We start from the raw sequence: 12,559 nt of genomic DNA, 5'->3' as shown, positions 1-12,559 counted from the left end.
GTGGATCTAGATCTCCTCTTTCTTTTCCCTCAAGAACTAGCAAGAATCATTGGAGGGATTAAGAGTTAGCAAGCTCGAAGAAGGTCAACAATGGGGGAAGAACACGAGCTAAAAGTATTAGGTTCATGGGGAAGAAGACCCCCTTTTATATGTGGGGAAAAATCCAACCATTATGCTCACAGCCCGCACAGAGCGGTACTACCGCTCCAAGGAGCGGTACTACCGCTAGGGCGGAAGTACCCCTTTGAAAAACAACAGCGAGGAGGCAAAAGGCCAGAAGAACCGCCGGAGCGGTACTACCGCTCGTCCTCACGGTACTACCGCTCGACCTCACGGTACTACCGCAAATGGTAGCGGTACTACTGCTTGCGAGCGGTACTAAAAAAATACATCCGGACCTACCACCGCAAGACTTGGGACGAGTTTTTGGTCCGGAGTGGTACTACCACTGTAGGAGCCGCGGTAGTACTGCTCTGGAGCGGTAGTAAAAATTACATCCGCTCCAATTCGCGGTAGTACCGTTGCAGCCTTTTCAGAACACCAAAACTGCCACAACTTTTGAAAACGGACTCCGAATTCGATGAAACCAAGTTTGTTGGAAAGCTAGCGACAAGGGCTAACACAATCTTGAAAGAAATATCAATAATAAGCAAATTAGAAAAGGCCCATAATAAAATGGTGAGGACCCTTCCTCGGATAAGACCGGTAAAACCTACAACACCAAAAACATCATAGAAGACGCATGCGAACTCCGTTTTCGATGAAACCAATTTTGTTGGAAAGCTAGCGACAAGGGCTAACACAATTTTGAAAGAAATAACAATAAGAAGCAAATTAGAAAAGGCCCATAAGAAAATGGTGAGGACCCTTCCTCGGATAAGACCGGTAAAACCTATAACACCGAAAACATCATAGAAGACGCATGCGAACTACGTTTTCGATGAACTCAAGCTTGTCATCAAGATGACCATAAGCTCTAAGACTCACAAAGAGAACCAAACAAGAACCAAGAAACATGATGCAAGGATGCAATGGTTTTGAGATCTCGACGAACGATACGATCAAGCTACTCACTTGAGAGCCCCCCTTGATAGTACGGCCATCGATCCTATAACCCGGTCTCCCAACTACCACCATGAGACCGGTAAAATAGAAAACCTATCAAGGGCAAACCTTTGCCTTGCACATGATCCACTTAAGTTAGATGATGACGATCTTGTCCTCCTCAAGATGGACCACCTTTCTTGATTGCGTTGGGTCAATGAAGACTAGATGATTGCTCCCCCATACTCCACTATGGGTGAGCCACTCTTTGGCACATCTTCACAAGTCCATTGACACCACAATGGATGGCAAGCTTCAAGCACTTGATCTCTTCGTGATTCTCCACTTGAAATTGCACACGGCAATCTTGATGACGATCACCACTTGATGTCATCCTCCCCATGGGTTGTATGATATCATCCTCTTGACGCAAGCCCATGGACACGTACCTAACCCCACATAGACTCTCACATAGATCATGGGTTAGTACACAAAAGTGCAATGGACAATGCTTACCATACCATGGGATCACTTGATCCCTCTCGGTACATCTTCTACTCTTTGTGAGTTGATCAACTTGATTCACTCTTGACTTAGTCTTGATCAACCTTGAATCTTTCCAACTCTCTTCGTTTGGATGATGTCTTGAAGGTAAACATGAATGATCACACAATCTTCTTCTTCAAGACATGCTTGCAATAAGCTCAACTCTCAAATGATCAATCTTTGGATAATTCCTTGAATAGCACCTTGGTCGACACAAACTCTCCTTAAAACCAACACATGTACTCTAAGAAAAGCCTATGGACAAAACCTTCAAATATAACTCAAGGAAACCATTAGTCCATAGAGATTGTCATTAATTACCAAAACCAAACATGGGGCACCGCATGTTTTTTCAACTTGCCTCATACCAACTTTTGTCAGTTCCCATAAACTTCTTCCCCTAAATCCTTTTTTTATTTTAAATTAAAAAAATAGATAATGGCTAGGACCTGCCAGCCGATGACACACGTGAAGGTGGGTGGTGCAATTGCTGTCGGCGAGGGGCGGCACAAGGCTGCATGGCGGCACGAGCACGGGACGGCCGTCGGCGAGGCGTGGTGCGGGCAGCATCGTAGGTGTGGCGCTAGGCGGCGGCGTGAGTGCAGGATGGCTGCTGGTGAGGGGCAGTGCAGGCAGCGTCGCGGTCGTGGTGCCGCAGCGGTGGCGGGCAGTGAAGTTTTAGACGATTACTAGCCCGCAAAAAACTTTATGGGAAGATGGTCTTCCATAAACCAACGGGAAGAAAAGGGCCAATTCTAAGGGATTCTTTAAAGTTATGGCCACTTTATGGGACTGTTTGAGAGACTTTTTGCCTCAAGTTTTCATAAATGGTGGTTAATTAGAGATAGAGGAGCTGTTGAAGATGCTCTTATATATACTCGCGGGCATATGTATCCATCCTCCACGCCACATGCCACTAGCGGCCGCTCCGGATCCTTCGCTAGCCAATCACACATCCACGTCTCCAGAAAAATGTGTTGATCAGTCTTCAAACGTGAGGAGTATTAATTGTAGTTAAACAAGATGGTAAAGCACGCTCTGCCACGCCCGCTACAGTTGTGTTTGGCAACCAGGCATTCATCTGTTCTGAGCTTGATCCACTGTCGAAGACAAAGGAAAACACCAAGCAAATTTGCCTCACAACCACCAACAAACTCACCTGGAAAGAAAATAATGTTCAGAAAAGAACAACCAGAAGAAAAATTCACCCACACCTCACCCAGCCATCTCATATGCTTTGTTTTATAACGTATTTTGGTCTGTTGCTTTGTCTTACATCATCCTTATTTAATAACATGATGGTTGTGTGTATCCTAGGATGTCTCTACTTCTATAAAAAATTCAGTTGGTGATGATGGTGTGTCTGTCATCCGTCATTTCTGACCATTAGATCTGCATCTAATGACTGTGAGGTAAATTGTGCCTTTTTGCAACATGACCCCATTTTTCTACTCCAATTTGCAGAAAACCCCTTAGTATCCTGAAATCAACGACATCCCTCCTTCACCTCATCAAAACAGTCACGAGGACTATATTTTGAGTGAAACCTAATATGGATACATTTTTAGAAATATTATTCATCACCCAGGATGCAGAATAAATTATTCCTGACCTGAAGTAATCTTACGATCGTTCGATAAATTACACTTGGTATACAAATACTTACACTTATATTGCTTCATTACATAAAATTTGGCATAAGAAAACAGAAATATAGGTCATAAGACCGAAAATTGCATTTTATGTATACTATACACTGTGTTTTAATGTTCGTAACATTACGTAACATAAAAATATTTTTTACGATGATTATATTTTTTTTACTTTCTCTTTTTACGCATGAAATAAGACAAAATTTATAAAACGTAGAAATACAGAGCATTGATGCTAAAATAGAGAGGGGTGAAGAATAACTACGAAAATTACAGTGTTTTTCTTTATGTTTGTGAAAATATATTATTCTACTTTGGATCCGTTGCAATGCATGGGCACATTGCTAGTAGAGGCCAAAAGGTACATCATTCTTCCTTGAAAAGAAAAATAAACTCAAACACTAACCACTCACTCTTCGAACAAACACACACCTTGGGCCAGTCTGCAAACACAGAACTGCAAAATGAATTCCAAATGCAGACACAAATTTCCCAGACCCAAATCAATGAACATCGAAATGTTTTTCTGCCGATGAACAACAGCAGCAAAACAAAACGGTTGCTTCCCTGGCCCCTCACATGAATGAATTTTTAGCTTACCAGTGAACACTAAAATGTTTTTCAGAGAGAGAGGGAGAGAGACGTGTTGACAAAATAAATTCATGGAGTACATTATACATATGCATTTTGTGATACATTCATGACATAACCAGGCCCCCATCAGTCGTCCCACCGAGGGTGTTGAGTCTAGGTCCGTTCATGGAGGGAAGGGACGGCAGGAGATGGACCCCGTGGGGTTCGGCAAATTGATCGAGCGAGGTGGGCATACAGAAGAAGAGGCGCGTCGGCTCTCGACGTTGGTAGACACAGTGAAGGCATCAGCCAGTGGCGGCTGCGGGATGAGAAGAGGAGAAACGACCGGATGGGCTAGCATAAACCTGGAGGGGATGCTTGATTCTCATTGTGTGTCATACTACGAGCTAGCTTCACTGGAAATTTTATTATTACTAGTTTGTAGCATCATATGGTCGTACTCCTAATTGTCTAGCTACTTACTTGTGGACTTGTAGCAATGATTTAGTTACCTCGACCTCTTGATTGTATGAGAATTGTTTTCTTTAATTGAAACTGATTGTATAAGAATTGTTGGCGAGCAAGAAAAAAAAATCCACCCCTCCCGCCGTCGTCGCCCCCATGTCAACACATTGGTTCGTGAATATATACTGACCAATTCTTTCAACCCAAATGATAAGTGTCACACGTGTGACACGAAACACTCCGACTCTGGCGTTTTTTACAACTAAAGTTGCCATCCAAAAAGAAAAAACCAACCCAAAGAAAATTGAAACTTGTCATTTGAAAAAAAAGTTGTCATGCTTGACAATTAAAGTTGCCATCCTCACATCACTGAACTTGTCATCAAAAACGTTCGGAGTTGCCATGTGTTCATGTCACACGTGTAGCACTTATCAAAGTCCCCCTTTCAATAATGTACGAATACTTGTCCTCATTTGTTACAAACGAACTGATTCAATTGTTAATTGCGTACGTATAGGAAGGTGCTTAACTACAACAACTCATCTCATCTCTGTAAACGCACCATCAAAATTTCATTGAAGAATAGTCAAGCGATCTGGTAGGTTTACAAGTTTTGTTGTGGTTTCGAGCATACAATTTTAACAGTGGCTGTCTCTACTGTAGAAACCGAATGACTGGAACAGTTCCCCTTTAACTTCCATCAACAAGACAACAAGAGCTATGGAATACTAGTGTTAAAGCACAAACTGCAGGGGTGCAAGATACATTAGAGAAGAACAATCCTTTTTTCACTCACAGTTTTACAGATTACAAATAATCAGAGGCTGTCCCTAAGCTTTCAAGGGAGCAGCACATGTGGGGTATGTGTGGTCACTCTTACAGTTTGATCTACACAGCGGATGATTTATGCCTAGGCACCAAAAATGTGGAGGTTTTATAATGAATATGTGCATGTTCGCGCTCACACGAAGAGAAAGGAAAAACAAGCTAATATCAGTCGGTTTTAAGTAACTTCCATTATGAACAAGCAGGCCGATTTGTACCACCTGCCGATCCTCTCAAAGTGTTCCAGTGAAGTTAGCGCATAGTATGATATACTGCAATCCAGGTGGCCATTCAGTCAATCAAGCATTCAACCTCAATGTGAGATGGATTAAGCTCACACTGATTGCTTGTGTGTTTGTATGTCTCTGTAGAAAACCTCCATGAGTATTATTTCAACAGGCAGCCATCAATGGTCTAAAGGCATCAACAATCCTGCCAAAATCAGATTGATTAAGTCGTCAGTGCATTTGTTACGGGAACGGCACAAAAATGCGAAGTGCAAGAGCAAGAACTGAATAATCTTAGCAAACATTATTGCGATATGTCAGGAATTATACTGAAGTCACATTAAAAGCCTAGCTGCAGCAATTCTTGACACAGAAATGACTGTCAGATTCTTCTGCAAGTCCGAGTATTTGATCAAAAAAATTCTTCATAAAACTTCGTCATACAACACAGAAGCGGGTCTATTTTTCATGCTCTGGCATTCATCTTCTTCTTGCTGTTGACACTCATCATTTAGTTACTAGCACAGACTACATCATAATATGGGCATTTTAGGACCTGTTCGGATCCTCTTTGGTCCACAACTGCGGCTCCCGGAGCGGAAGGAACGCCAGCACAATTTCAGGGAGTGGCTCAAACCGAGCTCCTCATTTCCTCTACAGCGCGGAGCGGAGTTTTGAGATTTGAGAGGTTCCGAACAGGGTCTTAAATACCAAAAAAAGTCCCCCTTCCCCTCTTCCACCTTTCAGTTTCATCATTTCAAGACTTGCAAAAGTAGGAGGTTGAACAGTTTATGCATTGATGACTAGTACAAAAAAGAATCTATGGAATAGTCATTATGTTTACGTAATTACTGTTACTTGGACACTGATGAGACAAAATGGACTAGTCACTTCAGTGGCTTATAAACACGGATGGCATCTGTGTGCCTAAGTCTGCTCAATAATGCAAGTAGTTCTTGTTTTATAAGATATGCAAAGGGAACCTTACCAAGTGGCAGTTAAAATGTTGCTACATTCCAAAATTATGTATCTTCATCCAGAAACCCATCCTCATCTTCCAGGTCATCTAGAATAATGTATTTGGCATCCCCACTAAATGAAGGTGAATCGACTCCATCCTCATTTATCTGACCCTTCTTGAATTTCTCATACCTGTCATCAGCCATAAATATTATGAAACCAAGAAAAGATGAACAATGTAGTAAGCCACATATCCTTGGTCCATCCACCGCAATATCAAGAAAGTAATCATTTTGAAGATGAATGTGAACTTGAACCTCAACTATTGTCATGGACTAAACAATGGAAAATGTTTTCGTAAATATCTATATCCATGCATGTGTGCACACAAGTATTTATGTTGAGTCAAAGACTGACAATTTGTGGAGCACAGTATGATTCGTTAAATAAACTGTTAGGCAGCACTGTAGAAGATGATGGTCTAGGCAGGCAGAACAAAAATGTGGGACCAATACTATTCAACAAGTCAAAACAAATGAACTTTGAGTCCGAATTATTTCAGTATTCATGTCTCCGAGCTAAGCTGTTCTGAATGATAACATGATTAATCCTAAACAAACATCATAAGAGACATCTAACAATACTTATTTACTTCTGAGATAAATAGGTATTGTAACATTGACCAAATGGCAATGGTTCAGCTTGCCTCAGCTCAGTTGCATTCCCAAGAAGAATATGTAAGCTTGCAACAAAGTCTTTATTATCAAGAGTCACTTACTTGTACCAGTTGAATAAGCTAACACCAACCATAGTAGTGGTAAGACCAACCCCTTTCAACCAAGTAAATTCATCATGGAAATAAAAAACTGCAACCTGAAACAACAAGGTAAAATTTCCTTCATAAGAGACATCAATTACTACAAGATTTTGGTTCTGGATCATATGGAATCTAAGAACAACATTCCCTTTTGGGCTATGATATCAAGTGCAGTATCCATCTTCATGCTAGAACCAACACTCTAGCAGAGAAGCATACACAAGAAATGCTGTTGGACTTTTGCATATGACTACTGATAGCTCGCCTCTATTAGTGTATGCCAAAAATGAATTAGCTACTGACGGGAATTTCTTCCTTTGATACTTCTTAATCTTAACTTCTGAACAAACAACAGATCAGTTCCATTTTGTGGTTCAGAATTTAGTTCTTCCTGTTCATGAGTTATCAATTGCCTAATCACTTACCTCATCCTGATTTTATTTTAAACGAGGTGGCATTCATGTTAATAATAGTGTTCGGATAAATATCAGCTAATATAGAAAGATACTACTTTGGTAGGTGTTTGCGGATTTACATTCCGACACAGATGACAGATGCAAGTAAATATAAAACAATTGCTCTTTTAGGAAAGAATAGATTTCAAATATTACCAAGATGGTTACAGCTTCCTTTACTACCCCAGCTATCGTCACAGTTATAGCACTTGTTGCTGAAACAAGTATATACTCCGTTAAAACCTGCAGTTGATATAATATATCATGACAGTCAATCATCTATGATATTTCTGACAAGTTCGTTTTGTAATCAAATAAACAATCGTTACCATGAAAAAAGCCAAGCTCCCTCCGATTAGCATAAGTAAGAAACTGCGCATGACGTGCCATGGGTTATCGAAATACGTGTTCTTTCGAAAATCACTCCAAGGATCCAACAGGAGAGATAGTACCATGGTGGCTATGGCCATCACCGGAGTAACATGACTCATCAGGGTGATTGGATCTTTCAGGCCTGCCAAAGGAAGATGGGTTATTGAGCTCATGAACTCCTAGTAGCCAAATCAGGATTGCTAAGTTTACTAAATAATATTTGCCCCGTATTTATCCATGCTCTGGCCTCTAGATGAAAATCTGGAGCTAGAGCTACTAGGGAAAACAGGATGGATCAAGCAGAAACTATAACTAATACCTACTCCCTCCGTTCCAAAATAGATGACTCAACTTTGTACTAAAGTTAGTACAAAGTTGAGTCATCTATTTTGGAACGGAGGGAGTATGAAATAGGAGCCCTGTTCCTGATACTTCAGAACTTAAGATCAAAATCATAAAGCCCACACTTCAGATTCTATACCAAATTTAAGTTTCAATTATATCAAGTTCTTTAACTGCTGGACCATTTGATTATCTCCATGATCAGAAATGTGCAACGGCTCTAGAAAAGAGAGGATCGAGCTCTCATTCAACACCTTCAAGGCCCCAACTTTTTCAAGTCTATCTTCTCATTCAGGAGATAAAATAAAATTGCAAGAACCAAGCATATTAGCTGGAGAAAAGGAGCTAAACCCAGAGCAAATGCCTTAATGATATGCATAAAAGATGCATTCAAACTATTGGGCATTAGAAGTACTGAAGGAAAAAAAAAAGAGGCATGGAAGTGCGCATGTGAAGCAACATACCATAACTATCTTTCTTGAAATATCAATATCCACATGCACATAAATAAAACAAACCGTTAGCCACAGGAAGTGTATAAGAAAAAGGGAAAACAGGAAAGATGGGAGTTTGGTGATAATTCTCAAGGCATTTGAATAACATTAGCCATTACACGTACTTGCAATAGAATCTGAGTCATGGACCAGCGGAATCCTGACATAACAGCAGCAAGCGTCACAAATATGAAGCCCCAGAAGTCAAACGCAGTTTCCCTGGCAACTGATGAAAATAATATTGTTAAATCACAAAAGGCAAGTCCAAGATGCATTCTTGAAGCATTCAAAAAGGACTACAAACTGGAGGACAACAATTGAGGTGACTTAGACAAGAAAAGCATTCAACTACAAAACTGGAATTAATATATACAACCACAGATGGTTGCTCGAAAAAATACTACCCCAGATCCTTTCTGCAGCAGCTTCAGCTCAGTACTGGATTGAAACTGCCTAGAAGAAACAATACTTTCCACCTGGCGAGACAGTCAAGTCGCTAAAATAACTGTGCTAAGCGCTCTGATATGTATAATACCCCAGAATAACTTGGTTGACCAAATGTTAAGATAAAATAAAATGATTGCCAGTGGTGAGACTAATTTCCAGAACATCCCAGTTCTCCATTCAATTGCTAGTATTGGAAACATGTACTGGCTTATCAACTATGTTTATGAGTTGTGTGTTGTTTTTTATTTGTTGGGATATTACACAGTTAGGTGAATTTCAAAAGACTTGAAAGTAGTGTACTTGGCCACTGGAAAATAATGGAAACCCTACCATACATGATGTGGCTATAAACCAAACTGGAAAAATTACAGAGATCAAAAACCACAAAAATACAAATAATGCAATCTTAGTAGTAAGCTGGCTGATACTGAAGAAACTATTTACTCAGCAGCTAGCATAATAAACATCTATCCATTTAACAAGCTGAGACTACATACCTGTCAACAGAACCCCAATGGAAATGACAACTATGATTCCTAGAAGCTTGATGCTGGGGCTCTCCAACCTGGTAAACCAGAAGGCACCTTTTAGAGCCATATAAAATCAAACTCAGTTTGTAGATGTTAGCCCTCTAGGCTCTGGGTTGCAATTGCATAAGAAAAATAAATGGATGTTAAAGAATCAAGTGGTGTGGGCATGATTATTCACCGTCCAAATTAGTAATATGTCTACTCTCTAAAGACACTGGCTTTTTAAATGCTTTACATTCGATCCAGGACTGATTCGATCAACACAGAGTTGGTCGTGCATGAACAAACTAGCAATAGCGTTGTACTGGCTTAACCCACCGATAAAACAGATCGGTCGCAGCATTGGGTTCTTCAAATTATCATCTTCAAAAGTGGGAATAATAACATAGAGTAAAGTTATGTTGCTAGTTGATGTGAATTAGTAAAAATGCATGCCCTGCTCTGCTAATATGGATAAATCAACTCCACAACTAGCTGTCAAACTGAACAAACAATAATCAATGGAGCCAGAATGAGCATCCCAGCTAAAACCGCAGCACGAGAAAGCCATGGTACAGCAGTTATCCAGTTACAAGTTTACAACACTCACCGAAATGCAAAAGCGAATAGCAAAAGGAATATTGGCGACGCCGATTTACACTGCAAAGGTGTCAGAATTCAGAAATCAAGTTAGCTGAACTCGATTCAGAATGCAATGCAATCGAAACTGTAAGTGGAGTAAATCACTTTTGCAGACGACAGACCATAGTGGCGAACGTGACCGTGATGAAGACCAGAGACGCGTTGCTCAGGTTTATGTCGAGCGCGGTTCCCAGAGCGGTTGGGACGACTGCAGAGAGGCAAGGCCAGAAGCATGAACAACCAGAATTTGCAGTGTACCGAGAGATGAATCGTGGAGCAGGAGGGTGGGCACCTCTCATGAAGTAATCCTTCCAGCTCATCTCGACGGCGCTGTCGATCCCCTTGGCCTGGAAGAGCAGGATGATCTTGGAGAGCGCGGCCTGCAGCGCGAAGTGCACAGTGTTCATCAGCAGCGGCGCCGGGAACTTGCCCAGCTTGTCCCCCAGCAGCGTCTTATTGTATCTACCCAACAAGAACAAAGGAGGCAACCAGATCAAAACCTCCACTGAATTTTCCCACAGGAGGAGCTAGAGATCCAGAGGCGGGAGGAGGAGGAGGAACAGAGAAGAAGGGGGCAAGCAGAGCACTCACAGGGTGAGGCAGGTGCTGAAGGTGTACCAGACGAGGATGTAGAACCCCGTCTTGAGCACGACCGCGGGCGCCAGGGCGGCGCGCTCCGCCCGCTCCAGCGACTCCAGCTTGGCGACGGACTCGCTGGGCCGGAGCCCCAGGCCTCCTGCCCCGGCTCCGGCGGCGCCCACGGAGGCTCCCGGCGGGTTCTCGACGTCGAACGCCTTGCGGTCCGGATCCGGGGCGTTTATGCTCCGCTGCCGGAAGTAGCCGGATCGCGGGGACACCACCTCCGCCGCGGTCACCGCGGCCAGCGTGTCCGCCTCCGGCATGCCTCCTCCTCCCCCTCCTCCTCAACCACGAACAGAGAGAGAGATCCCCTCCTCCTACTCCTCCTACAACAACAACAACAACAATAACAAGGAGGAGCCCGCCGGCATCGCGCGCGGGGCTGGGCTGGGCGGACGGAGCGGGGCGCCGAATGCCAATGCCGCGGCGGGGCAGGGCCGCGGTAGGGATCTGGGACGGCGCGGCGCGGTGGCAGAGGCAGGGAAGTGGGCGGTGGTAGGGGAATGGGAGGGGAGAGGGACTGAGGGAGGGCACGGTGGTGGCTGCGGCTGGCCTGCTCACCTGACCTGACCTGACCCGCTGCCTGCCTGCCGGAGCGACGGTGGATTTGGCGGGTGGCGCGACGCGGGTCGGGTCTGGTCCGGCCGGCCGCTGGAGCGCGCGCGCCCGGTTGGGTTTGTTGCCGCTGCCTGCCGAGACGTCGTAAAATGGAAGGGTTTTTTCCCGTTATATCGAGTGGTGGGCGCGCCTTCGCTCCGACATCGTTTTTCAACGGCGTTGCTTTTATTTATCTATCTATCTATACAACAAGGCGTACACCAGCAGCATCATCCTTCCACTCGTTCGCACACATGCCTTTCTGCTGTCAGCGTCCAATGGTAACAGCATCTCTGGCAAATCTTGTAAACCCGGCCATTCGGTAAAATAACCGTGGGTTTACAGGTCGAAGGCGAATTTGCCGGCCCAAATAGATCCCGTACATTCGACTGTCTCAGAATTTTCTTTTCGTGGGATCTTGCAAACCGTGACCCATTTCCATCATACCTACGGGAATTGGCTTGTTTTGCCGGACCCCTTTCCCTTGGCGCGAAGGACATTTCCACCCGATTTCGTTCCCGCACCACTTCCTGCGGGCGCGGCCGCCGCACCTCCCTATCGTTGCTTGCTGCCCCCGACTGCTCCGTGCCGTCCGTTAGCACCGCCGCCCCGTGCTGCATCCATTCCACCAAGTTTGAGGGCGGCGGGTGCCCATTTGGCTCTGCGGGGTCGCAGCCGCCGCCGGTGCCATAGATTCGCCCCGGAGCTCGGCGCGCGACCTTGTAGGCGGCGGATCCAGTTGGCTCCGGCGCCGGCGAGCCTCGGAATCAGTGGGGGTCACCCGCTCGTGCTGGTTGAAGGGCTTTCGGTCGGTTTTGCTTCGGCTGTAGGGGAAGAAAGGGTCGGTCAGCGGGGGAGAAGAAAGCGGCGACCGGCTTTGCTTCAGGGAAGGTGTGTCCAACGCCCTCGTATATTTTGATTCAATTTGGATGGATAGTTGAGGTTGGGGTGAA

General features: G+C 44.0%; 1 protein-coding gene across 1 annotated transcript; it reads right to left on the bottom strand.

The window, feature by feature from the left end:
- Positions 1-5,046: 5,046 nt before the first annotated feature.
- Positions 5,047-11,677, bottom strand: LOC119329921 (probable sugar phosphate/phosphate translocator At1g06470). The gene is made up of 12 exons (XM_037603026.1): positions 10,962-11,677; positions 10,663-10,832; positions 10,493-10,578; positions 10,339-10,388; positions 9,717-9,784; positions 8,898-8,998; positions 8,743-8,755; positions 7,894-8,078; positions 7,721-7,807; positions 7,071-7,165; positions 6,321-6,484; positions 5,047-5,537 (listed from the first exon to the last, which is right to left on the bottom strand). The coding sequence occupies exons 1-11, from the start codon at positions 11,270-11,272 to the stop codon at positions 6,355-6,357; spliced, it is 1,296 nt and encodes a 431-aa protein (XP_037458923.1). The 5' UTR covers positions 11,273-11,677; the 3' UTR covers positions 5,047-5,537; positions 6,321-6,354.
- Between the last annotated feature and the right edge of the window lie 882 nt (positions 11,678-12,559).

The sequence above is a fragment of the Triticum dicoccoides genome, chromosome 7A (genome assembly GCF_002162155.2).
Source record: "Triticum dicoccoides isolate Atlit2015 ecotype Zavitan chromosome 7A, WEW_v2.0, whole genome shotgun sequence".
NCBI lineage: Eukaryota > Viridiplantae > Streptophyta > Magnoliopsida > Poales > Poaceae > Triticum > Triticum dicoccoides.
The sequence above is the reverse complement of the archived record's forward strand: the minus strand, read 5'-3'. Positions and strand labels throughout refer to the sequence as shown.